The sequence below is a fragment of the Aulostomus chinensis genome, chromosome 16, assembly GCF_037954235.1.
Source record: "Aulostomus chinensis isolate RoL2024-O1b breed Wild chromosome 16, RoL_Achi_v1.0, whole genome shotgun sequence".
Lineage (NCBI taxonomy): Eukaryota > Metazoa > Chordata > Actinopteri > Syngnathiformes > Aulostomidae > Aulostomus > Aulostomus chinensis.
In genome coordinates this window covers 1,656,794-1,684,588 of record NC_141335.1, presented here as the reverse complement: position 1 = coordinate 1,684,588, position 27,795 = coordinate 1,656,794, and the positions used below count along the sequence as shown (strand labels likewise).

The 27,795-nt window shown below is 45.0% G+C and overlaps 2 protein-coding genes across 7 annotated transcripts; both read left to right on the top strand.

Annotated features, from left to right (window-relative positions):
* The first annotated feature begins 577 nt into the window (after positions 1–577).
* LOC147247105 (uncharacterized) lies at positions 578–6,857 on the top strand. 4 transcript variants are annotated; one of them, XM_086179525.1, is made up of 9 exons: positions 581–858; positions 965–1,147; positions 1,565–1,664; positions 1,983–4,079; positions 5,025–5,117; positions 5,372–5,432; positions 6,167–6,285; positions 6,656–6,716; positions 6,807–6,857. In XM_086179525.1, the coding sequence occupies exons 2-8, from the start codon at positions 1,109–1,111 to the stop codon at positions 6,682–6,684; spliced, it is 2,538 nt and encodes an 845-aa protein (XP_086035651.1). In that variant the 5' UTR covers positions 581–858; positions 965–1,108; the 3' UTR covers positions 6,685–6,716; positions 6,807–6,857. The 4 variants fall into 4 exon arrangements, with proteins under 4 accessions (XP_086035653.1, XP_086035651.1, XP_086035650.1 ...); XM_086179526.1 differs by lacking the exon at positions 6,807–6,857 and having other exon boundaries at positions 584–858; positions 1,983–2,072; positions 2,172–4,079; positions 6,656–6,797; XM_086179524.1 differs by lacking the exon at positions 6,807–6,857 and having other exon boundaries at positions 6,656–6,797.
* pdxkb (pyridoxal (pyridoxine, vitamin B6) kinase b) lies at positions 6,844–27,665 on the top strand. Of its 3 annotated transcripts, none has more exons than XM_086179530.1 (12): positions 6,844–6,875; positions 7,811–7,964; positions 14,595–14,649; positions 18,095–18,199; positions 18,593–18,676; positions 19,522–19,556; positions 19,896–19,981; positions 20,668–20,713; positions 20,839–20,950; positions 21,046–21,182; positions 21,760–21,826; positions 22,117–27,665. In XM_086179530.1, the coding sequence occupies exons 2-12, from the start codon at positions 7,884–7,886 to the stop codon at positions 22,230–22,232; spliced, it is 924 nt and encodes a 307-aa protein (XP_086035656.1). In that variant the 5' UTR covers positions 6,844–6,875; positions 7,811–7,883; the 3' UTR covers positions 22,233–27,665. The 3 variants fall into 3 exon arrangements, with proteins under 3 accessions (XP_086035656.1, XP_086035655.1, XP_086035654.1); XM_086179529.1 differs by lacking the exon at positions 6,844–6,875 and adding an exon at positions 7,505–7,619; XM_086179528.1 differs by lacking the exon at positions 6,844–6,875 and having other exon boundaries at positions 7,525–7,964.
* Positions 27,666–27,795: the final 130 nt, after the last annotated feature.

Here is a 27,795-nt window from a genome sequence, read left to right as displayed (position 1 = left end):
GACGAACGTGAATGTCGATGTAAATATAAATACAATCAAATTAACTTTTTACGTGGCGAGAGTGTCGAGCAAACATAATCGGGTCTTCGCCCCGGAGCACCTCCGGGCTCAGGCCCTAAATATACAGAAATAAATACAATTCTGAAATTGTACAAAGTACATGGCTAATTCTTAAAGGAACCAATGAGTACATCAATAATATCTGAAATAAAGTGTGAAATTAAAAGCTCGATTAATACAGAAGCAAATGAAACCTGAAAAACCAACTTTGATTATCAAATCGTATCTTCTGTTTTTGGTAGTTTTTTGTTGTTGTTGTTGTTCCACTGCGCGTCCTGTCCCTTGTAACGGGGCTCCCGGGGGCCATAAACTTGCGTCCAGGTTTGAAGGGGGCGTTTTCTCTTGTTGGAGAAAGTTGTCAGGCAGGACACAATAAGCCAAACATTACCGGAAATGTAACCAAAGTAAGACCATTTTATTCGAAATTTCTGCTTAGAAGTTACGTTTACGTTGCCTAATTCCCCCCCCCCCATGAAGAATAATAACCTCTAATATCCTTGGCGCACAGCAGCTGAAACAATCAATCAGAAGTTTGATTGATTGACTCAATCTATGTGTTTATATTTGATGTTGATATTATTTTGATATAATCGCCGGAAGTTGTGCGGCTGTGTTTAAGTTTGTGAGGCTAGGCTGCGTGAGGAAGCTACATGTCACCACTAATCCTGCAAAAAGACAAATAACAGCTCAATTAAACTAAAATAAAACATGCTAACTAGCTAGCTAGCTAGCTAGCTAGTTAGCTAACAAACAGATGGCTAATGGGTCCGCCACGACGCGTGCCAATGGTCGTTAACGGTGAGTTATGCAACATTTTCACGATTAAATTGTTGGTGTGTGGTGACGTTACATGTGGTTTAAATCTCTCATGAGACGTTTTCTGGTTGTGTCCAACTCGGTAAAGGAGAATAACGAGGTCTTGCTGGAGGACGGAAAGCTCCGGGACATCTCGTCCCTTTGCAGGACATCGGGGGACATTCCTCACCCTGACGCCTCCCCCCAGATAATTAGTATAAGTATTTCTTATTTATTATTGACGTGAACAATCATGGCTGCTGCATCGTTCAGACGAGCACCAGGATTGTGTGTGAGTACCTTCATCGCCATGTAGTCAACTGAAGTATTGATGTTCATGTGGGAACTGTTGCTTGTCTGTTTGAATATGATGAACATTAATTATTCATTTACTTATTCATGAACACAAATTTAATTGTAAGTCTTCAAGTGCAGTGAAGTTAGTGTCCCAACGAAGTATTGTATCGTTTGCTTTTTTTTAATATGACAAAATGTTGATTTACTGGATGTCATTTTGACCTTAAAGGAAGTTCTCCTGGTTTTTTGTGAGTAAATACTTGACTTGAACTTGAAATGCCAATGTCACTCCATTTCAGGTTGCTTTTAAAGCAGAAACGTCGCCTCATTTTTAGGTTATGTATTGTGTTGTCTGTGTGTGTGCGTGTGTGTGCGTGCGTGCGTGCGTGTGTGTGTGTGCATGCGTGCACAGTGTATTCACAGGGAGCTGTGTCGACTCGTCTGGAGGCCACAAATGTTTTTCTTCAGCTCCAAAACATCTGGGAGAAACCAGCCACGTAGAACGCACATCAGTAAGACGAGCTGGAAGTTTTTAATCACTGGAGGATGTTGACAAATGCGTGTGTTCCACTTCAAATGTAGTTAGAACCACTTGTTTGCCATATTTCTCTCTCTCTCTCTCTCTCTCTCTCTCTCTCTCTCTCTCTCTCTCTCTCTCTCTCTCTCTCTCACACACACACCAGTCTACATCCAGTTGACCTTGTACCTGGGAGTGACGTCACACTCGGTTGATGTTGAACTCGGTTCCCCTGTCGTCTTGCGTGCCTGCCGTGTCTGAATCCATCGATTGATGATGTATTGATGATGGTATTCACTGCATGTTTGAGCAGGGAAGGCGGAACCTCAGCCCCCACTGGATGTGGCCAAACTCCTGGAGCAGATCTTCTCTCACAGGAGGCCTGGAGCAGCGCCCCCTGCTGGTAAAAGGACACACATTGAAGGAGGTTCTCTGGAGTCTTTCTACTCTTCTACTATCTCAGAAGGTTTGTTCTCCGTTCTCTCTCTCCTTCATCCGTCAGCCCACCCTGCTCCAGCCCCTTCCACGCCCACCAGACCTCCAACCTCAATTGCCGGCACGCCTCACTCTGAGGCAGCGCTGTCCTCTGCTGTTAAAACACATCGGCGAGCTCCTCCCAGTTCCACTCAGGTCTTTGCTGCTGATGGTTTCTTTAATGCAACCAGAACCTCAGGTTCCCCGAAACCCCACGAAACACCCGCAGAAACCAAAGTTGCTCAAATGGAATGTCAAACGTCAGTGGAAACAATAGAAAGCAGCACAGAGACGGTTGAGAGGGAAACAACCTTTATAGATGTAGCAGTAGAACCCACAACAGAACCTCCAGTAGAACTACCAGTAAAAGCCAGTCTTTCTCCAGGAGAAGCATTAGAACGTCCAGTAGAAGCTCCAGGTGAAGAAGTACAAACCAAAAGCATCAACTCAGAAGTCTCACATGCTGCCACAGTGGAACCCGCAACAGAACCTCCATTAGAACTACCAGTAGAGACCATTGTGTCTCCTGTAGAAGCATTAGAACGTCCAGTCGAGCCTTTAGTTGAAGCTCCAGTTGGAGAAGTACTAACTGATCCTGGAGTGGTCATCTCATCTGCTAGCACTGTGGAACCCTTAGTAGAAGCTAGAGTAGAACCATCAACAGAGGCCAGACACTCTACTCTTCCAGGGACTGCAGCTGCCTGTGCTGAATGCACAATAGGAACGATAGCATCTCAACCAGGAGAAACCTCCAGCCCACCAGGAGTGGGCCACCTCTCTCATGCTGCCCAAGAAGCTTTAGTAGAAGCCAGAGTAGAACGACCAGTAGAGGGCAGCGCGTCTCCTGTAAAGAACCTCGCTGCCAACACTGAAGGGACAGTAGAACCTGCAGTAGGAACCAGAGTAGATGCTGCAGCTGATGAGCTTTTACATGCTGTTTTGCCTTCGGAGAATGAAATAGAACCTTCCTTAGAATCCTCCAGAGGGACGGAGGGGGGGGTGAAGGAGTCAGAGGAGATGACCTTAGAGTCCGTCACGCTACATCTAGTAAATGTTCTGGTCCAGTCTTTAAGAACTGACGAGCTCTCCAACACAAAGGTGGTACTTGATGAAAAAGCAGAGAAGCAACTCCAAGAGTTGTTGGTCCAGTCGGGAATCGGAGCGGAATACAAAGCTGCAGTAGAGGAAGAGAATTCCACTGAATTTGAACAGGAAGTTTTAAATAAAGTTCTTTTGAAATGGGAATCTCTGTCTGAAGATCTTCAAGAGTTAGAAGGTGCAGCTGGCGTGTTGTTCAAAGACCTTCTGTGTTACATTCCTGGGGTTCTATCTAAAAATACCAAGCCAAGTTCAGACCCAGCAGAAGCTGTGATGGTGGAGTCAGTGACATCAGCAGACGTGAAGACCGAAGGCCGAAGCTTTGAAAACACAGAAATGACGCCTGAGAAGGAAGTTGAGGTTGAGATGGGAAGAGAAAGTGCAACAGTTTTAACTCTGAACTCCACCCCTGAGACCACGATCCCATCAGGAGCTGAGGGAGAGCCGAGTCCACCATCTGAGTCTCTCACTGGACAGAACCAGGATGAAGTGACGATGCAGGACGAGCGCATCGTGGAGACATTGACTCTGGAGTCTGTGACGCTGGCTGAGATTGAGAGCTCCCTGCGAACTCTAGAGAGAGAGTCTCTGAACGAAACCAAAGCCTATCTGGAGGAGGCGGCTGAGGTTCTGGCTGCAGAGACGATCCCGGAAGGTCCAGCGTCCGAGGAGGAGGCCGAGGCTCAGACGCTTGATTCTCTACCTGAAGCTGATGACCTTGAAGATCTGCAGGCAGAAACACTGATGGAGGAGCTCCTGTTTGCCCTCCCCGGGCCCGAGGCCGGACCCAGGGAGGGCCAGACTGGTCTGGAAGATGAGGTGGAGAATATTCCCAGAGGTGAGCGATGCTTCTGATGGCGCTCCTTTTTAAACTGTAGCCGAGTCTCACTCTCACACTCCCAACACGTAAGAGGCCGCACATTCCAGAGACCAGGCATCTCCTCTCCAGGGTGCCACTGGCTGAGCCGCACCAAAACCAAGATCGACCCAAACCTGACAGTCATATTTAACCCAACACTGTCGATGGGTGCTGAAGCGCTGAGTTAGTGATTGCCATCATGGCGTCTTTGTCCAGCCTCACTAGCTGGGTTAAAACCAGTGAAGCGGCTGATGACCTGATGTGAACACTTTTTCTCAAGGAACAGTGTCATTGCATCATTTGTCCAGTAGAGCGCACTGTGCTCCAGTGCTACAGTGATGTCTGTGGACAGTATGCACTGTCCATCAATCTGGCGTAATATTAATACCATGAGGGCTTTATTACTCCTGTCATAAGCAGTTTTAAATGTAGTAAAATATGAGTTTTATTTTTGACAGTTGTCAAGTCTTCATCATCAGGAAGGAATCATCAACTCCGTCCTCTCGCCTTCACATCTCGTCTCAAACTTTTGCTGTGCTTCATAACCAACAGTGATGGCATGAAATGACGTCTGTCATTTTGAACGAGGCTGCGTAACGTGAATATTTACTCCTGGTGGTGCGTTCATGTGCTATGTAAATCACAAACATGGACAATGAGAAAGTGAGCAGAGACAAAAGCTTCAGCATTTCTATTTATTTTTTCCATGTTACTTTTGCTACAAGAACTTGAAAGCACCATGTCAGGTGGCCCATGTCGGGTGGCCCATGTCAGGTGGCCCAGTTCAGCTGACGTGTTCTAACCGCTGTCAAGTATCCAGCCCACACGCTACTGTCAAAAAGAAGCTAATGCTAACTTTGCAAGTATACTCACAGTCTGTAATGCTGAAAAACTTTAGCTACCTCATCTGTCATGTTACCACAGCAACCAGTGCCACAGTGTCAGAGGTCACTGATGAGCTTCCCATTGTGGTGAATGAGGAAGATGAGGGAGGAGCCTCGGAGTTCCCACACACAGGTAATACACACACACACACACACACACACACACACACACACAGGCACGGTCAAAGGTGGTGTTACCAGCCAAGTGTTTCATTCACATCAAACCTTCCGCAGCACGTTTGTCTACCAGAGCAGGAGGTCATGTGACATGTCGTGAGGCAAACTGCAGCAGTGACTTTGTACTGTGTGGATGTTTTGGGAATCATATAAGAAAATGTGCTCCATAGGTTTGGTTTTAACAGTACTGTTTTCAATTGTGTTCCTCAGATCTGGATCCGGTCCAGAGACTCTTCCTAGAGAAGATCAGGGAATACAACAACATGCACAGGTAGCGAAACAAACATGTTCAGCGTTAAAAAGCAAGAACTACATTGGAATCAGCGTTGTTTTCCAAATATCTTTGGCTCGTTGAAAGAACACTTCATTTTTAGGGGGAAATTTGCTTCTTGTCCTTCGCCCCCAGAGTCAGACAAGAAGATAGAGACCCTTCTCAAGGGAGCTGAGACCCACGCTAGTTAGCTTAGCATAGTGAATGTAGCAGGTGAGAAACGAGGGAGTTTCCCCCGAGGTTAGTGTGTTCCTACAAAGCAAAGTTAACAAGTTTTTTTAATTAAAGAAGTACTACACAGCTTTTCTGTACATTCTACACATCTTGCCAAATTAAAGAGATATTTATATCCAGAAAGGGTATTTTACCTCAGTAAGCTGTTTGGCATTACTTCGTTGTGACTCCAGAATGCAGGAAGAGGCATATATTTACCTTGAAGCGAATAAAGACTGATGCTAACAACATCTAAACTGGCAGGAAACGTTGGTGTACAACTGTTAAGGTCATCGTCTGGTAAAGTCCACATCTTATTTGTCCAGTTGGCTGCTAAACAGTCCACAAACACTTTGCTGTGAGATTTAAAATAAGAATTGAACACTTCCAGGTCAGCGCCACCATGAACTCGTGTGGATTAGCACGAGGGAGTTGGATCAACTGAAAGCTCCATATGTAATATTAAGATGTATTTGAGAAAGATTTTTACTGAACTGTCCCTTCCTGTCCCTGAATTTGAGTGGAGAACGTGTGGAGGAGGATCCAGATTACGAACAGTACCTCTCAGATGAGATCCGAAAGCTTCAGAGACTCCACGGAGGAGGAGACCTGGGCAGCTTCCCTCAGTTCACCTTCCCCGGTGAGAGACCTGACAAAATTTAACACTCCTATCGGGTGTGTGTGAATGTTAGGCATGAATATGAGCCCTTATTGGTTATTAAAGATTTGTGTTATTTATAAGCTCTCATCATGTATGATGGAGCTGGTTACAGTCACACAACCTCAGAGTCGCCATGGTTACATGAGGAATCTGATGAACTTGCTTTTGATATTTTTTCCAATATGCTCTGGTAACTAATCCAATTTTTTGTGGAGATTAAAATGGCTTCTGTTTTGTACCTCTGGAACGAGATGTATCAACTCTATAATACTAGAGTATATCGGATTAATACACTGCATCGGCTCTGTAAAATGTGAACAATTGTGTTTGTGTTTTTTTTTTTCTCTAGAGCCAAATATGGACCTGGACGCCAAATGACTCAAATGAAAACAAAAGGAGGAGCCGTACAAGTTTGTTGGAGTGATCTGCTGCTAAAATAAAAGAATCCATCATTGCTGTGTTTGAACTATGCAATAAATATATTTATTTTATTAATACAGCGTGTGTCCTCTGAAGTTTCCTGGTCTGTGGTGTACAGTGGAAGTATTGGAGGCCTGAGTGAACAGCAGGTGGGGTTGTCAGTTCAGTTTGCTGCCTTTGGCTCAGGTTATCCACCTCTCCGTCTCTACCTGCCTCACTCTTAGCTGCATCTTCTTTGCTATATTTGTCTGTGCATGCACTCTGCTTCATCTCCCCTCCACCGCTGCTGGCTGTACTGTGGTGATGGAAGTAATCTTTGCCAGCCAAACCCCCCCTCAGTCACGACTCTGTGATAGACGTGGTGTGAGTCACCACACACATGCAGATGCATGGTGAATAAAAGGGAAAAAAACAAAAATACAATGTCTCATTGGGCTGTTTCAAAGATTCTGCTCTGTTTCTCTCATTTACTTGGGTTTTCCTACAATTTTTACCCATTTATTCATTAGAAACTAAGCACATCACCAAACTTGAAAGTAAAATCAGCAAAATATTACATTTCCTTTATTTTGTGGGCACAGGAAACGCCGAATGAACAATAAATTGACATATTATATTTTCGACAACAGTCCGGCTGTGTTAAGATGAGTTAAATTGGATCGAAGGAAGAATAGCGTTGTTTTTCATTCATTTCCAGCTGTGTCGATCGTGATGGTGTAATGGCCCCCGCGGTGACGTCATCCGGGTGAGGCAGCCGCACAGGTTGCCGGAGCAGAAATTCAAAGCGTGTAGTGTCCTTCAATGACGACGCTTGACCGCGTACAACCCCCAGTCGACTGTTCAGCCAAACCTCAATTAGCGAAACGTCAACGGCTGTTCCGGTAACGGCGCCGGTAATGGTCGCTGCTACGCCTGCTGTTTACCTGTGTGTGTTCGCGCGCGCCGTTCCCGCTGCGCACACTCTCCGCGCGTCAACTGCCGCACGCGCTCGCCCTCAGACATCCCGCCGGAGACACATCTGGCTAGCTGGTAAGCTAACTCAGGCGACGCTGTGTTCAATTGAGTTTTTCTTTTCTTTTCGTAGTGTTATGTACTCGAGTGGTTATCGCTGAGATATCGGACTAGCTGCACCTCTCCCGGGCGAACCAGGAGCCGCCATGGAATGCCGTGTTCTGTCCATACAGAGCCATGTAGTCCGGGGATATGTGGGCAACAAGAGCGCCTCTTTCCCATTACAGGTAAGTAGAACTGTCATGCTTCCATTATCGGACACTCCCTGACACGCTTTTCTCCCGTTCATCCTCTCAAGTTCCTGACATGTCATTGACCCCGAACCCAACGACCTAATGGATCTCCGTTATTACGTGATAAAGATGGTAATTCCATCGAGCTAAGTTTGTAGATTTTTTTGGTGAACAAACACCTGCGTAAATGGTCGCCGGTCGTGGCCCCTGACCGTCTGGTCAGGGTCAATTAGTCCTATTCTCTAACTGCCTCTAAGTTTAAAAAAGCAATTATGTGACCAGGCTCCGTTAAAGCAGCTCAGTGGACCGCGACGACAGGTGTCGTGATGAGAATCCCTGTCAGACTCCCTAATTACCCGCCCCACGCATCCTTCTGCTGACGTCACAAACTGATCACGGTGGAAAAACGTATTGATACGTAATAACATTTTTCGACTCTTTTACATCTCCAGATATAGAAGGAATTGTTCCCCGACACCTGTCATTGACGTTGTCCGATGACAGAGCAAGGTGTGTTCCCTATCCACCCCGTAAAACACGTGTGTGTGTGTGTGTGTGGGGGGGGGGGGGGGGGGGGATATAATTGAAGAAATGATCAGTTCCGGCTCTGGGCCCATCATGACGTCGTAAAATGTTCGCCAGATGTGGCAAAGTTGTGTCTGATTGTGGACCTCCAGGTGTTAATCGGATGACCCCTAGTTACCTGACTGGTAACTACTGGTGTGAATGACAGCTGTGTCGATGAGGCATTCAGGTGCTCGCTTAGCTTGTCGGTCAGCAGGGCTTCTGAGGCTTGGGTAAATCATCTGGAGGAGAATTTTCTACCCAGATAGCGTGTCAACCGGTCCAGAGATGTTCTAAAAGAGGAGATGACCTCTTTGGGTGCCAGTGTGTGACAGACTGTCCTCGAGAAGAGACCATCGAAGGTTCCGTTTGAACTGAACCCAACAGAATCAGTCCAAAACCCAGAAATAAATTGGTATTGTTGAACATCCTGTTCCCTTCATCTCCCAGTCATTGAGTTTAGGTTAATTGTCTGAAATAACATCTGTGGTATGTCAACCAGTTTAAAATGTTTTATTGTCTTGTGCTGTTCCATAAAATACATCCAAACTCAGTGCACAGTGACTGGGGAAGCTTTGTTTGGTTGTTAGAAACGGCAGTTGCTAGGGCTGCAAAATGAATTGAAATTCATCCAATATGACCCTTTTGCTATTTTCAAATGGCAGAACTGTAACACTGTTCGTTACTGGCTAGTTTTATTTAAAAATAAAAAATTAATCAAATATCTTGTTGTGACAGATGTGCTGTCGACCCATCAAATATGTCCTCATGGTGGAGTTCCTTCATAGGCTAACTTTAGCTTTGTACAATCCCATTGGCTGTTGGTGGAGGAACCGTGGAGATTGGACTACAAAACATACCTCACCCCTGACATCCTCACTTGTTGTTGGACTACAAAACATACCTCACCCCTGACATCCTCACTTCCTGTCGTACTCCAAACACATCTCATCCCTGACATCATTACTTCCTATTGGACTACAAACATACCTCATCTCTGACATCATCACTTCCTGTTGGACTACAAAGACACCTCACACCTGTGGCGCTCTATTGAGAAGTTGGAGTTGGATCATTATGACCTTTTTTGTTCTTTAAAAAATTACTTAAACCAATTAATTGATTATCAAAATGGTTGGTAATTATTAACAGTCTACAAGTAATTGATTAATCACAGATGCAGTGTAAATGTTCTTTGGTGCATTGTGATTCAGTGATGGCGTAGGTTACGCACCCTTAAGGAGCTTAATGAATAAGCAGCTGTTGAATTAAATACATTTTGTTTAAATCATTATTTGAATGTTGCAGTCAAGTTGGTTTCCTCAATTACAATTATTTATTGCGCAGCCGGCAATTAAAAACTGTAAAAGGTTCCCTGGGGTATTTACTGACAACAAACTAATGAATTAATTGTTGCTGCTAAACTTACTTGAGTGAACTCTGAGGTTTCAGGGTCTTTTAAAAAGAATAAATTATGGTTTGAATCAAGCCAGTGATTTGATATCATGTGAAAGGACACGGGTGTTATTAGCTCCTCCAGGCCGTGAAAGAGATTCCCTTCATGAAGTCTAATATTGACTGTAGGATGATGACGGTGGTACCTCTATAATTATCTGGATGATGATGTTGCTGATATCTTCCAGCAGCAGCAGCGAGGCAGTTGGTGGTGACGGCGAGGCTTGTACAGGCCGACTGTACGTCCTGAAAGACAGTCACTTGTTGTGTGAAGTGCTGGGTCTATTTTTAGCCTGCAGCACCCCAGGATGTATTTTGCGTTATCCTAATGGCTGCTGGGCTTTGATGCATGTCACCAGGGTTGAGTGCAGCCACTAATGCCCAACTACTATGGCTGATTAGGTCCCGTTTGTACCGGCCGGTGCTCAACAAAATGGTCTTAGTAAAGCGAACACTGGACGCAGAAGTAAGAGGAATACATGTGGCTTTGGAGAAGCTGCTCTCCAGTGTTTCAGTGTCGGACTTTATACCAACGTGCATGAATGGAAGAGGATTTTGAAAGGAAAAGGCTTTCTTTACATGCCTCTAGTGAACCAGATAAGATGTTTGTGACAGTCAATCAGAACACAACTCTTGTGCCTCATATTGTTTGCAGTAATAATTTTTGGGATGAACTGATATCGCGGCTGGTATTTGCCTCATTGACTTCCATCAGCAAAAAAGATGACGGCAGTTGCCAATCGTTTATCTGTTGATGAGAAATGGTGAAGGTTGTTTGTAGAGGATGGAGTTTGTCCTCAGAGATGATGAGATAAGTTTGGGTTCCGTCTGGTTCGAGAAGCATTCGCCTGCTTCACAACTAGTGTTAGAATGTGTTTGGCTGGAGGTGAGGGCCGTTCATCGACTAGTAAACCAAAACAGTATTTTAAATTTAGAGCAATAAAGTGAGAGCCTAGAGGTCTTTGATGGTGCTGGAGTAATGATTCAGTCGGGGAGGAGTCAGCATGAGGGATGAGAGGATGTCCATGAGCGTGCAGGGCATCCCTCTCCCCCCGCTGTCAGGACGGAGAGTTCAGGCTGTCATCAGGCTGGAGACACCGACGTGAAGAAGTAAGGTTCTGATTGGCTGCCAGAGGAATACTCCGAATGATGTCACTGGAGATGGAGACAGGCTGTCTTCCAGCTGGAATGGATAGTCTCAAAATAATCTAAATTCAGGGCAAGTGCCGCCCTCTGGCTCATGGGGATCACATGCAGTTGTAAATGCACGTTTGGAGGTGTTTCTTATCACTTTGACCCCTGGACGGTGAGCTGTGTGCTTGATCTCATAGACCTGACCAGTAGCTCTGTAATGAATGTGACATAAAACTCCTCTGAGTTCATCAACTGTGTAAAATCTCAAGTAAGCAAATATCAATGTGGTGTGTAATGTATCCAACATCGGGAGGGACTGCGGTCACCCAGGAGGATGTTCAGCAGGTCAGATATTTGCTGATGAGCTTTTTTGATGTTGTTATTATGGTCAATTAATGAAACCTTTCATTGGCAGCTTGATCAGTTGTAGATTCTGATGCAAATGATTAAAATGTCCTTCAGAAGAGGCTGAAACTCTGCAACGAGTCGACCCGCCGAGCTTCGCTGGCGGGAACCAGCCTATGATCTCGACACTGGTTGTAAATCAACAGGTGCAAAAAGCTTCTTAATTATATCTTTAGCAGGACTTGTGACTTCTGGGTGAGTTGGTGAAAAAGTCATATTGCGGTTACTGAGTACAATATTGCAATTCAGTGGTAGTATACATTTTTATAAATTTGAACACAATAGATGTTTGTAACAAAAAAATACACATGGAGGACTAGCCTTGAGCAGGAGAGCTGTGACGCCTCAGGAGGTTTGTCTGAAGACCTCTGCAAGAAGAAGAGAAAATGAAAAGACTGAAAACAAAATAAAATTAAAAGGGGAATTATAGTGGTAATGACATTAACAATAAAATAATAATCATAGTAATGCGATAATGGAGATAAGCTAATTATCCTTCCTTGGTTGTTTGGAAAAATGTACAGAAAACCCTGATAATTTGCAGATATGTTAATATAAAGTGATAATCAGACAAATTTAAATGAAAGGTATCTTAAAAATTGTAATGTCATTTCTGCAACATTTGTGTGGTACTGCCCAAAACAATACTTACATATTTTTGGGGGGTTATACAATCTCAGTCGGGCCGGTACCTGCCCACACGAGAGCTGCAGTGACTCATGGTTTAGTCCAAAGAAAATTAAAAGCCAACTATTTTGATCATTGGTGATTTTTTTTTCTTTTTTTGAGCCCATGTGTCAAACTGTTTTCAGGATTTCCTTTTTTCTTCCAATCATTTATTAGAAAAACTGAAGAGGTTTTGGTTTGGTACAGTTAGGCTGCTCTGATGATTAAACGGTTAATCTAGTAAGGCTGAAAATAATCGAAAGATTAATAGATGATGAAAAGAATCATGACTTCCAGGCCTAGCTTAGCTTTGCCTAGCCTAGCAGCTAAGCTAGTGCCCAGCTGAGACAATCACTGGCAGCAAACCATGATGCTGACGACTGGGCTTGTGACTCGCTGATTCTAGAGACCTTTATCAGGGGAACGTCGTCCTTTGCCTTCTTCAAAAGTGTCATCACATGCTAATTTTGTATTTTATTCAGATAATCTCCCGAGTCCTCCTGAGCCTCGAGTGGATGCTTTCCAGTCAGCATTGTAAAGAGTTTCTGTGTCAGTGACTCTTGAATAGAAAACGTGTGACCTAAATAACATATTCTTAGCCTGTGTACATCAGCAGAACCATAAATACAGCCGGGTCACTGCTTGCTCAGCTGAAGGAACACGTCAAAGACAGGTTGTTCCTCATAAACAGCCCAGCTTTTACACTGTTCCACTGCTCTTAACACCACGCATCCACACATCTTCACTTTAAGAGAAAAAATAAGGTTTTTAACAGATATGATGTCAAGATCTGTGTCACGCTGAGCGTGTTGGACTGCCTCGTGCCTGTTTGCATGTTTCATATCAACCCACGTTCGTTCATCGTCAGCAACAGCTTATCTGCGTTCCTGTTCCTGGGGTGAATCTGCCCCCCTCTATCTCATAGTTATAGTTGATTGGAAAGAACAAAGAACTCATTCAGGAGCCTGCTTCTTGCTTCAGCCCAATTAAATCAAGTCATTTAGATAGCAATTGACAGCACATGGATTAGTCACAGGTCCCTCTTTCCCTCTTTCTCTCTCTCCCTCTTCCTGACCCTCTCACTTTCTATAACCACACTCCAAATAAAACAGACTGCACAGCGTCGCTGGTATAATGCTCATTCTGGCGTCTTACAACGTATGAATGGATGAGCTGTTTTGGCCGACCCTGACACAGCCCTTGATAGTGCTGTCATTACAGTAGACGCTATGATCTCTTCACCCTTTACACTTCTTTATCTGAATACAAGTTCATAGAAAATGAGTGGGGGGGCCAGAAACTTGAGCAAGTAGTAATTCTGTCTCCCTCTTTGCTCTAATTGGCCAACTTCCAGAACCTTGAGCACTCCCCCAGTGTGACTGACTGTTAGCACAGCTTAGCGTAGCTGCATAGCAGTCTGGGCTCCAGAGTATGAATCCACTGATTACTGCAACTGTCCATCCATCTCACTCGTGTTTCCCCTGAATTGTTACCAACCTAAAGCTGAAGCTCAGAACGTACCTGTTGAGCAGAAAGTCTGCTGATGCTCATCGGTTTAAACTCATTGCTGTTCCCAACTTTCAGGGTGTTTTCTGCTCTTCAGAGGTTTGCCAAACACCAGTAGATTAGACACCAACATTTGAAACCGTGTGGTTGGAGCAGCCTGAGCATTTTGATTGAAACAATGAAAAATATGCATAAATCTTTAAATCCACTTGCAGAAATGTTAGTAGAGAGAAGTGAACACTAACGTCAGCCGCATGCCTGCGTGAGTGAAAAGGTCTTCAGTTTTCAGGTAGCTTGTGTGTCGGATATTGTATTGCAAAGTAGCGTACAGCAGTTTGTCCACTTGTTTTCTTATCAAAACGCCATATAAATGACCAAATCCACCACACTGTCACACAGTACAGATAGAGTGACAGCCAGAATGCATAAATACTTCTACCTGTGAAAGATGTGGATCCATAAATACAACAACTTTAAACAAAAGTCATCTATTTATTCCTCAAGGAAGTCCATGTCTGATACTATAAACCCAGAAATCCTCTCTCTGATTCTTAATCCTTTAAGTCCCAGATTGACTTGATCATTACCAATAGACGTAAATTCCATCATTGAATTCTTGTTCTCCAAAAATGTCATTTAGGCAGCAGAGGAGTTTTAATTAGAAAATCATCAGTAATGTGGATTTGATGACAACACATTTCTGTTGATGTTGCTCAGCAGGGACCGACCCAATGAGCCATGTTTCAGAAAATGCCAGGATTTCCTCACAGTTCTAAAATCCCACAAACTACGAGTCTCCTCATGAAACTAACTTCACGTGGTCCAGCTTCCACGAGAGAAGCCGTGGTCAAATCCTCCAACACGTCTCACCACCTCTGTTCTGTTTGGTCGCAGGTTTTAGGGTTTGAGGTGGACTCCATCAACTCTGTCCAGTTCTCCAACCACACAGGTAAGGGGGATTCATCTCGCATGTGTGCGTGTGTGTGTGTGTGTGTGTGTGCGTGCGTGTGTGTGTGTGTGTCATTGGCCGTGTTTCCATGGACAATAATGTTCCAATATTAACGTGTTTCAGACAAAAGGGAGTAAGATGCTGCCATGAGAACAGTGCTAGCTAACACCTTTAACCTGAAGAAGTCCCAGTAACTACGAGCATCAGTCAAACATCTTAATGTCGCTGAGTGTCACAAACTCTCTCAGGAAAGGAATATTCTAACAGAAACTCGTATAAATATCTAATCTTAATGAGAATATGGTCAGCGGTCAGATTTTTACCTCTGTCTCCAGTCTCTAGTTGGCTCTGGTGTGTAGTTCTTGCAGCCGTCAGCGTGTTGAATCATCGAGCTGGTGCAAATCACTCTGATCGGCTGGGCAGTGCTTGAGAAGAGAAACAAGTGAGCAAAGTGGAAAATATTCTCTCTGTTCCAGTGTTTGCATGATATGGAAGCTTTATTGATATTTTTAAAAAGATGATTGAAACAGCAGCAACTCTTGATGTATCTTGTTTGTGATGGGCCCAGAAGTAGGGTCCGCATAGTCACCCTTACTGGTACTGTTCTAATGGGATTGTGTCTTCTGTGCTGCGTCTGCCCCTGGTGGGATTGTCTCAGATCACGCAGTCATGTAAACTGAACCTGAAGAATGAAGAACCACATCAGTCCAGCTGTTACTTGTTGCTTCAGCAGATGGAAAAGTCCTACAATAGCCTGCTGATTTGTCCTCGTCATCACAGTGTTCTACTAGTTGCTGTACACAGCTGCACAGGTTCTACAAATACGAGGCGTCAGGGCTTCAATGAGTCTCTGTATTTGGTTTAATGCACAATAAATCAGAAATGGCTTTGAAATTAAGTGTGGGAAAAATCTGGATGAGACCATCTTTTTAAAACTTGGAGCAACAAAACGATGGTGGGCGAGGGCGGGTTGAGACACTCTCTCTATAATGGTATTAAGTGTCTCATGGATGTGGCTCCCCAGCATGGCTGGCATGTAGAAAATTAATTTTCCGCTGTTGATTGGTCTGCAGCGGACGGCCCGACCTGCCTTGTTTCACGGTCGTCTAAGATTCTATTACTGTATGTGGAGTGTAAGAAAGAAAAATCCAAGTGTCCCTGATCTCCCGCATGTTACTGACCTGTTTGAACTCAGAGGGCCAGCAGATGGTCGGAGGTGGGATTGATGATGAGAGTTTCTGGTGGGCAGGTTGTTGGTTACATGCTGTTTTTGGCATCATGAAACTATTCTGCTCGTCACATGTTCAGTGTATTGATGATGCGGGTTCAGCTGCAGTGGAGGACCAGCGTTGTTGTTTTTGGAGGTGTTTGACCGCGATGTTGCTTAATTCAGCCAAACATAAAGGCCTGATGTCATAGATCAGTTCAAATGTTCAATACTGACGTCTTCAACATGGCTGCTTGAGGGCAGGTAAAGTCATGTGAATGACCTACAAAAACAGCCCCTGTTGTAGAACTGGCGCATGCTTTGGGGCGCAAATACGACAGCCCGAGCACTGGCACTCACCGCTACATATCAACGTGAAATGGCTTTGCGTTGGCGTTAACTGACAGCTAACTGGTGCCTCCCGCGTCAGTGTCAGACTTCAAAGGATGCGGCAAAGCTTCTCTACAATGACCTGAAATAAGAACGAGCAAAATTTGGTGAGCAGGCATGTTGAGATGTGGGTGCAAGAGAAAGATGAATCAGTCAGACAGCCAGTGATGGCGGGTGGAGCGCGGGAGCGCCACAGGACCCAGCGGTACACAGCAGCAGCAGCAGGCGCTGGATTGCGACAGCAGCGAGTGATGACGACAGAAGCAGCTCTTATCTGAGGGTCTGCCTTCATTCTCTCCCTCTCTGCCTGCTTTTCTCCCTCTCATAGCCCCTTTAGCTTTCTCCTGCCTTGTTACTTAGCAACCAGAACCCCCTGCCACGTGACCAGGCTGTGACTCACCTGGAGCTGCGACATCATCAGCCTGCAGCAGACATGTCATACGCAGGCAGACGTGCACTAATGCAGGCTTACATTGGCATTCAAGTCACACACACTCAATACACACCTTGTCACAGACACACAGATGTTAAGGTTCTATGGCTCCATCCCTTCTTTTTCTATTTGTATGTGCTTTCTGAAGTTGCAGGGAGTTGAGCCCTCGGGGCCGCCATAGAGAATAGCTCAAGACAACAGTCAGTGTTTTTTTACTGGTCGCGTCTGCTAAGAAGGTCATGTTTTTGGTGGCTTGTGTCTGTTTGCCTGTCAGCGGGCTCCTGGTGGGTTGGCCAGATCCATCTCAAATTTAGTCAGAAACACTGGGGATTGTTCACCTGCACATGAAAAGGTTGTGACAGAGAATATTCCAGATGGTGAGTGACACTCCTGATAGTGCTTAAAGGGATAGTTCACCCAAAAAACCCTCATGTCGGTGAAGATTTTGAATCTGCTAAACACTGCTGGAGTGTCACAGGAAAAGGCGCTGTGCTAATCTACCAAACACCCCAAGTGAATGATGATGTTTTATCACTGGAGCTCCCGAACTTCTAAAAACTGTGCGTCATACGAAGACAGTCATTGGATGGTTGTTACATCAGGTGTACATCCTGTAGAGGTGTTACACCAAACTGTAAAAAAAAACAGCTGATGGAGATAAGATAAGACAAACCTGTATTCATCCCTCAGTGGGGAAACTGGCACTGTTACAGCAGCAGAAACAGAGAAGTGGCAGCAGAAAAAGTACAAAGCAATAAATAGCAGAAACTACAGTAAACTACTATCAACAACAATAAATACTTGCAGCACAAGTGTTGGATATCGCACAGTACAGTGTTGAGTACTGCACAGCAAAGTGTTAAGTATTGCACACTTAGACTGTCCGGGGTCGGGGGGGGGGGGGGGTCACAGGGAGCCGTGCTTGTTGTACCATCTGACAGCTGCAGGTAGGAAGGACCTGCAGAACCTCTCCTCCATACACTTAGGGTGGAGGAGCCTGTCACTGAAGGAGCTCTCCACTGCTGTCAGGGTGTTGTGGGAGTCAGTGCTCAACAGAGAGGACAGCTGGGCCATCATTCTCCTCTCTCCCACCATGTCCACTGGTCCAGGGAGCATCCCAGGGCAGAGCTGGCCTTCTTAACCAGTTTGTCCAGTCTCCTGTTGTCTGTAGCTGCCATGGTGCTGCTCCAGCACACCACCCCCTACAAGATGGCTGATGGCACCACTTATCATGAACACCCAAATTAACATGTAAACCACCATGTTTGGTTTGGTAATGCAGATATGTGAAGACTGAAGACGGTTACTGGAATACCACCATCAGACAGACGTGAAATCTAGTGTCACCAGTAGACAGAAGGAATGTTGATGGTGATGCATCATTCTGAAGTGTTTCTGCCCCCCCGCCCTTGCAGGTTATTCCCACTGGAAGGGGCAGGTGTTAACAGCAGATGAGCTCCATGTTCTTTATGAAGGAATCAAACTGAACAACGTCCACCAGTACGACTACGTCTTAACAGGTGACACCGTGATGAGACACTTCACTTGCACACTGTTGATCTGTCACACGTTTCTGCTGTGAAGAATGTCCGATCTTCAAGAACTTTGATGAGATTTTGGCATATATCCCTCCATGTTTTTATGCAGATTGTAGATAGATGTTATTCTTCACTTAACTGTGGCTCACAGTGAAAATCTGATGTTGTGAATGAAGCAGCAGACAAAGAAAATACCAGGAACAAAACTTGTCCTGATGCAATTTCATTGGAAGCTACAGATTCGGATTGCAGTCCGATCTAACGCAAAGACACATCAGATAACTCTGACATTAGTTGTCTCCTGACAGATATTCTGACTATTTCAGTTCAGCTAGCCAGCATGTAGCAAGCTAACATGCTACTTGTTGTGTTCAGGGTACACCAGAGACACATCCTTCCTGGAGATGGTGGTTGACATTGTTCAGGAGCTGAAGAGAGCCAACCCCAACTTAGTGTACGGTCAGTATCCAGTCCACAACTCCATGATGTGTTTCTCAGGCCATGAATGTGGTTCCAAGATATATAAAAACACACACTTTAATGTTTTTTATCATATTTATCTGCTTGCTGTTCTGTTTAGGAATGTCATGTGACCTTTAGTTAATAGAGGAATCATCTAGAACCCTGACAGAAAAACAGCAGGTGAAAGTGTTTTTGGATCAGGGAAGCAGGATTAAAACCGGTCCAATGAGAGAACAATATCAGTGTCGCTGAGCATCGGTAAACCTTGTAGCCATTAAGCTTTAGCTCAGCTACTGCACAGTGCTGCTGTTGACAGATTAGAACACTGACAGTTAAAGCTTAACCCCTGTTCTCCTTCAAGAACCCGTGGAGAACCCGTCTGCCCCAATCATTTTGCACAGTACAAGTAGTTTACATCTGCTTCCTCCTGAGATGGCGTGGAGGCGGTGCACCGCTCCCTGTGGTCCTATCATCGTAATAAGATACCGTTGTGCGTGATGCGCCGTTAAGTTCTAATCTTGTCATTTGAGCATGTTTGAGATTAGAGGGAAAAACATCTTGAAGATTCCCCACCGCGTGATGGAACCAGATGTAACAGTTGCTCAGGATTGTACGCATCCAGACAATGAAGACCTTTGGTACTGGACACAGTATCTCTGTGATATGATCACCAGTACGGAGGGTGAATTTGAAGCAATTCAGATTAATTAATTAATTCAGATCAATTCAGAATCAACTCTTAAAGAGTGTGAGGTTGTAGGCATGAAGTGTAGAGCGGCGTCTCCTGACGCTTCACACGTCTGTGTTGTGTTGTGTGTCTGAATGTGTGTTTGTCCTTTCAGTTTGTGACCCCGTCCTCGGCGACCATGGATCTATGGTGAGGTTACCGCCGATTTTACTTTCTCGTTCTGATTGTGCAGTTGTTTGTGCGTCTGCTGATGTGTTAATGTCTGTCATTAGGTAGATTTTTTTGTTGTGTCGTGATGTGTGTAGGAGGGTTTTAGTGTTCATCCCAGTGTGTTCATTTTCTGGAAGTGTTACCAGTCAACACAGTGACTCACCGTGTTTATCCATGACACTGCGCCGACGTGCGTTTTCAGGGCTCATGATTTAACACCATGAGAGCTAAGATCATGATGGTGTGTGGTTCTTCCCCTTAGGCAGAAAGAGTGTGTTGTTATTGTCGTGACTTAAACTTGTGTGTATCTTTGCACAGTATGTTCCTCAGAATCTCTACCCAGTCTATAAGAACAAGGTGGTTCCTGTTGCTGACATCATAACTCCCAACCAGTTTGAGGCAGAGTGAGTGTCCCATGTTGCTAATCTGTATTTTTATCTTTCTGATAAATGTTCTCTGCACCTCAGTGGCAACTGTGTAACTGGGAGTAGCAGAGTACTTCATCTTTATGTAATGGCACTTGTGATGTTATTCAATACCTCTGTTTTATAGCCTTGGAAATGTTGGAAAGAGGGAAGCAAACAGAACTAAACTCCCATGGTCTTTCTTCATTTAGCCTCTTGGTTCCAGGAGTGTTCGAAGAGGCAGCTTTTATTCCATTCTTGGTCAGAATATTTCATAGGAACTTCATGTGGACATTAACTTAAGGGCTTTAATAAAAAAATAAAACAAAACATAAGATAAATACTAAGTAGCGTTTGGGTGATAACGTGTCCTCTACAAAAGCACAGCTCAGCTCCACTGTGGAACTGCTCCATCTAGTGGTGTTTCCTTGAGCCATTTGAAACCTCTTGAAGGATCGAGCTTTTTGTGAAGGAAGCTGAGACCCACGCTAGTTAGCTTAGCATTATTAATGGTAGTGGAATGGAAATGTTGGCATACCTTCAACATCAAAAGCCGCCAAAAACTCTTGACACGTGATTTGCTGTTCATATGTGTTTCTGCTTTGGGATTGAGGCTTTTGTTGAAGTGTTTTTAGTTCCTCAGTTTCATTGCTGTTTTAACTTCTGATGATTTGCTCGTGTTCTAGATTGTTGACGGGGAAAAACATCAGCACAGAGAAAGATGCGGTCGAGGTGAGAACAATTCTGCAAATCCTTTGATTCTTCATGTCTTTGCTTGAAGAACAACTTGTAGCACTATGATATCATCGGATTCATTTCCTGTTCTAAACCAAATACATCTCTCCCGCTCATGGTAGGTGATGGACCTTCTTCACGCTATGGGCCCGGACACAGTGGTCATCACCTCCTCCGATCTGCCCCCCAGACTGGGAGATCGCTTCCTCGTGTCACTGGGCAGCCAGCGCCACGGTAGGTGACGTGTGTATGTGTGTGTTTGCATGCACATGTGCGTACATTTAAAGTTCTGGTTCAAATAAACACAATATTTTGTTTCTGCCACTCAGTTCGTCCAGACGGCAGCAGGACGACTCAGCGAGTTCGGATAGAAGTGCCCAAAGTTGACGCTGTCTTCGTAGGAACCGGAGACTTGTTTGCTGCTATGCTGCTAGCATGGACACACCTGTACCCTAATGACCTAAAGGTAGAAATACACACACTACTACTACTACTACTACAATGAGTAACAACACCCACTTCCAGCTGTCATTGTTGGGTGTGCAACAACTTGCTTGTCACTCACTTTGACTGTCAAGTGGATCCACAGGGGGAAGATGACAAACTCATGCTGTGTGGCAGCTGTGAAAAAACTACAATAAGTTCTTCCTGCAGTAAATTCAATGTGAGCTGCTGAAATAAACAGAGAGACGCAGAAAGAACAATCGTTAGTAGAACAGGCAGGAGGAGCTCAGGTTCACGCAGCAGCCAATGAGAAGTTGGGTGAATGCACTCTGGACCCAGGAAGTGTAAGATCTGTTACACTGAGGGTGACATGAGCTCACAGAAGACAGATTTATCTACATTCATAGGATTTGTGTGTGAGACGAAGTTGTTACAGGTTTTTTTTTTTGGGGGGGGGGGGGTGAAATTGGGAAGTAATTCTGAAATTATTCCTCTCTGCTTTCCACTGTTATTGTTACTGTTTTTAATATAATAAGATTGTAGAATGTCAATGATTAAGCACATAAAAGTTAATTTGCTGTTTTTCCTCATGTTGTCAGACGGCGTGTGAGAAGACGTTTTCAGTCATGCACCATGTTATCCAGAGAACCATATCTTACGCCCACGGTAAGAAGAGCTGCACACGTCAGCAGATCAACACTGCTTGCTTGGAGCGTAAATGCCGCAGGTTATGAGTGCATTTTAGTCCACACAGTGGACACAGAGAGGCACACTGAGCGCTGTCAGTTCCTGATAAAAAATATGGAACCTGAAGTACACAGACGAGCACTGCATCAGTATCTCTCCAGCTGCAGCAGCGGAGGCGGCACACGTCAGCATGTTAACGGTGGCTGGCTGCCTCAGACTGCTTTGTTTACAATATATCAAATAAGCTTTCTCTCTCCTTCTCTTGTCAGATCTAGCCGGTCCCGGCCGGAGGCCCAGTCCGCCCCAGCTGGAGCTGAGGATGGTTCAAAGTAAAGCGGACATAGAAGACCCTGCTATAGTTACGGAGGCCACCGTCATATCCTAACATTGCCCACCCATAAGACTCATCCCAACCTGCTCCCCCGTAAACCTCTCGACTCCTGTATCTCGGTAAATCTCTCATCACTGTAAACCTTGGCTGTCATTTTCTGACTTCAACTCTTCATTGTCCTGACTCCTTAAACCTGTTAGTGCTCTAAGCCTTTCTTCCCTCGATCCTCTGTCCTAACCCTCAAACCAAACCTTAAACTTGTATTTCCTGTGCCCTTTTACCCTTAACGAGGTTTGGAAGCAGAGCCACAGATAGACAGGAAGTTTGTTCTGGCTGGACTTGCAGCTGCTGCCTCCTCTTTTACCAGGCACGTGAGCGAAGTGAGCAGCTGCTTTTATTCACCTCAACATGAAACACTTAACATGAAAGTCAAAGAAAAAACTGATGCAAGCTATTGGTTGTCATATGTAATTTGTATCATGGGAATAGAATATATACCACGATAGAGTCGTTGCTCTTTACGTTCCATTAAGAAATTATTAAAAGGAACAAGGGCAGAACGATGAATCAAACTTTATTGTATTTTTAGTTACGATTAAATATGGTGCTGGAGAGGCATCGTATTGGGAACGTCTGTCAAAAAAGAGGCAGAACAACGAGTTCCCCCACGTCTGGCTGGGTCTCCTCCATGGCCTCGGGATTTGATCATGTGAGCTTACAGCTCCAGTTTGCCCCGGCGCTCTGCGGTAGACACTCACTGCCAAATCTTTACCAGTAGACACGTTTCTATCGTCCCTCGGTCGTGAAATAAAAACTATGAGCAACATTTAAGCTTATTAACCAAAGAGAATTTTCCCCCATTGTCAACAATACTGTTTAGCACTTAACGATGTACAAAATATAAAATAAAAAATAGGGGAAACTCCTAGATGACCTGTCAGGACTACACTCATGGCGATGCTGTGGCTTTGTGGAGCCACAAAATCTAACTTACAGTGTAAAAATCTCATTAAAATGTCGAGGAAATAAATAATTTTATTTCAGATACAGTGTGTGGGAGGTCAAAGATGTTGCCTTTCATGTGTTGCTCAGAGAGCTTGAGCAGCAGGAAGTCCCTGAGTACTCGCACGGTTTATCAGACAGGGAGACCAAAGCTTCTGCGTGCAGGATGTTATCAGGGGCTCCTACAGACTCATGGAGGTTTAGAAAATTCTTGATTTTAACTGTCAATATGCTGATGAGCCCATCAGATTTGTTTGTTGACCCTAAAACAGAAATGATGTAATCGTGTCCAACAAGTGCTGATGGTCTGGTGGAGACGTCAGCACAGCCACTCGCCTCACATACTCTGTTGTTGTTGGCAGTGTTACACGCTGGCGTTGGTCCTCCACGCCAGTCGGCAGCGCTACCACGCCACAGCTGTTCAACTCTGATGGTCAAACCCTGTTTATCTGTCGCTCGACCCACTTCAGCCCCCCGTCTTACAGCAGTTATGTAATGGTGACCAAGTCTAAACCCCAAGACCCTTGAAAATATAACAAAGGAAAAAAAAAACGCACAATGTATAGTTGATGTATAGATGTTGTACTATAACTGTATCAGACCACCTGTATGATATCTTCTATCAGATCTGTCTATTGGACCATTGTGTTGATGCTACTGTACTATAGACAACATGCACTACAATATCACCCAACCAGAGACATCCGGCTTGGTTCTGGCACGCCGCTCCACGGAGGCTCTGATAGATAAATGTCTGGCTGTGCAAAGCTGAACCTGGGCAACAACGGGCAAGCTGATCCGTCTCGGGCCAAATTCACCTGCGTTAGACCAATCAGAAATGGGCTCCGTCAGTGCCAGAACCAACCCACGCCATGCTGGGTGGTTCCCAGCTCAGCTCTGGCCCAGAACCCTACATCTGAGAGCTGTTTCACCGCATTTACTGGAGGCCTCGAGAAGAGGAGTCACTCCTGGCCACAGTAGGAGACGACCATCACATCCAGCAGTAGCTGTAGGTGTTGTCATCCTGGCGCACGTCACTCCTCACTGGTTCAGCACTCGTGTCTGCTGGGACCAGACAGACACAATTCTGCCTGGTCACGGGTTTAAAAGTACAATTCGTCCTCACACCAAACCAACCGAGGCAGCATATTACCAGAAAGGTGGGTATCACCTCCCTCTTCTCCCAAACAAGGAAATGCTAACTTCCTTAGCACGAGGGCTACATTAATATGCCCCCCCCCCCCCCCCCCCCCACCTGAGCAATGACTTCCTCCTCTGTTAGCTGTTTATGGTCCCATTAGATTCTTAGATTAGAGAGAGGACGTCTGGAGTCGCATGTCACAACTGAATGCAGATAAAATGAAAAAGTCTCCGTCTGATGTCCCAGATAAGTGAGACTCCGTCTCAGCCGCTAAGCAGGATTGTTCAGTCGTAGTCCGACTAAAAATGGAGCCCAGAGCCTCCCAGATGCTCCTCAAAGACACCACGGTGTTCTACCTTTGAAGCAGCCACAGACACCACAACACGTCATTGCCAATTTCCAGCCATTATTTGGTTAAACTGACCACATCCTGAAATGTTATAAGACACAATGCATTGCGGGGTAGTTGAGATGTCCAGTACGCTGATGTGGACAGACACCTGGCTAATCTACGTCCAGGAACTTCTGGTGTACACAAGGATCTGCATGTCATGCAGTTAGCATGCACTCGGCGCTCGCGTTGTTGTAACGGTGTGGCGTGATTCTGCTGACGTCCTCCGCCAGTTTTCAGGCTGATGCGTCACTGTCAGTTTAAAATTGTGATCATCTGATGAAATGTTGCTGGTCGTGCGAATCCTGCGGTTGGAGAGGCGTAACGAAGCCCACAGCGGAGCATCGCAGAGGCGACGAGGAGGAGGTGTGAGAACTCGGCATGTGCCTTAGTCCGCTGAGCAGGTTTTCCCTCCCATGGCTTCATAATTTTAATGTTCTTGCAACACTTGGCCGCGAGTTAAGTTTCAGGAAATTTGACAAGATGCAGTTTGGAAAGTCTACACAAATGAATGAGGCTTTTTAAAAAACTACAAATCCAGATGTGGTGAGTGTCGGCTGGACGTAAGGTTCTGGGCAGGCCCGTGTAACTGTGTACTGCTGTTGTTTCTCTGTACTGTACTGTGATACTGCCTTAGGACCCCCACATCACCATAATACTGCTCACGGAGGGAGAGTTGGAGACAGGGGAGGAGGGGGGAGACAGGAAACACCTGGTGCACCTGAAATTATGGGGGAGGGAGGTTTTATATGCTCATATTTCTGTGTGAAATATTTTTATCAAGGCTGCTCCTAATCATTGATTCACTTATCGATCGGTATGCTGATATTTCAATTCCAGGGTTGCCGTGGTTTAACTGTCTCAGTTTCACCGCATCCACTTACAATTATCAGTTACAGTCAACTAATAACGTTAGCATTGTTGGAGGAAACCATGGTGACACTAACTTCTCGTTGGACTACAAAAATACCTCATCCCTGAAATGACAGTAGTTTTTTGTTGTTGAACAGTTGTTTTATTACAAATGAAACTTCAGTGTGTGTACATTTGAACATGGGGGGTGTGTGAGATTCTCCATTTGGTTTCAGGTTTTTTGTCTCGTTACCGTAGATAAGCAGATGTACATGCTAGGCTAACGGTCAAGTCCCAGAAAACCATGAAGCCCTGATCCAGAGTGACCTCCTCAACAGGTGTAGCAGTTTGCTTGTTCAGTGACTTCAAGCAAAGTTCTGCTGTTCTATAAGCTGGAAAACCTGAATTTCTTGTTGGTTTTTGTTTTTTACAAACGCCTCTTGGACCATTTGAAAATATTCTAATAGTTTTTATATACGATTGCTTTTTAGTTCTGATTGTTGAAAAGTGTGTCTGGTCAATCAGCTTCCAGCTCTGCTAGAATCAGCGTGCACCTTCCAGGCTTCTGCTTCCTGCTAACGAACCAGTCCGCTGTGTTAATGGGTCCAAAAATCCTCACCTCTTGTGTTGTGTGTGTGTGTGTGTGTGTGTGTGTGTGTGTGTGTGTGTGTGTGTGTATTTATGAAAATGTTATGGTCACAGGGTCTTTGTATGTATGTGAAAAAGGAAATTCCTGAAGAGTTGGACTATCAAAATGGGGTTGAGGACGGAGGTGTAGAGGGTTAAAACTGACAGGGAAACGGATCTGGGGAGGGAGGGGGGAGGTTCATTCAGGAGGACAATCTTCCTTGGATGTTTTAGTGTTGTGAGACTCCCTTCCTCTCGTCTGCCAAACAAACGGGGGACTGCCTTCTGTTCCCTTGACAGGTCAAATGCATCTGTTTCCTTGACGCCTCACATCCCCTCTCTCTCCTCCTCCCCCTCCTCCCTTTCTCCCCCCATCCCTCAAACCTTCATTGGCTTCCTGCAGTAGTTGTGTCTGTGTTTTAGCATCACTGTGAGTGTGTTAGATGCTTAGGAGAACCCCGACATCCCCTTATCTCTGCTAGAACGTCACTGCCGTGCCTGCTCCCCTGCCCTCCGTCGCTATACTGGAAACAACCCGCCTCTCGCTGCTTGCTCGCTGTGTCTCTTTTGTGAAACGACCAGATCTCCCTGCTTTCTAGTTTAGAGTCAAACCTCTGCAACGCACCATGCTCGCCCTGCTGTCTGTAACGTTTCCTCCATCTGAGCTGCTGCTGTTTGATTGATTATTAATCCTTTGAGAGGGAAACTTCATAACTACAACACATCTTTCCCTCTGGTCCTATATTCATCTCTGCCATTGACCTCTGACCTGAAGTCCTATCTACTAGCTAGCGTCAAACTAGCTCATGTTGCAGCATTTGAACTGAAATAATGTCCTCAGCAGGTCAGTGAACACGGTTAGAGACGTGTAAACCATGAGTGTGCAACTGTAACAGTCCAAAGTAAAAGGCAGTCACTCAGCTGGCTGTTGAGTTTAGCCAATTACAGCTAATGTGGTTTAAAGTGGGTTTTAAACCTGAAATCTTACAAAAATCAACAGAAAAAGGCATCAGGTAGCAAAGTAGCATTGTTGTGGTGGACGGTCACACGCGAACCAGCACCTCTGAAGGCTGCCATGAAAACACTAAGTTCAGGTAATTGAGATGGTTAGAGATGACCCACGCCGCCTCATATCTAGAATCTGTTAGCCCCGCCCCTATCCCGTCTGTTATGGCTGCCACCAAAAACACCACAGCCCAACTGCTCGTTTTTGTTCGTCTTCTCTCCTCCCAATTGACAGGTTCAGCTCCGCCATCTTGTTATTTCAGTTCTTGGTGGCCAAAACAAAACGAGGAAATGTAATAATCATTGTTTGGTAACTGTTTTTAGTGCTGTTTTTGGAGCGTTACGAGTATTTTCTAACATGTTACAATAAAAGATTGTAGTGTACAAATTCACATTTATAAAGTATAAATATAGATATATATATGAGAAATGTATGTTCTAATGCAATAAAGAGAAATTAAGAATTATGACGGTGTCTTTGTCTCCAAGTCTTGGCTTCCTTCAGGTGAGCCTGATCTTCAAGTACAGACGGGATCACTTCCTTTTGTTTAGGAGCAGATGCGCAAACCTGGTGGGGGGGGGGGGGGGGGGGGGAGGAG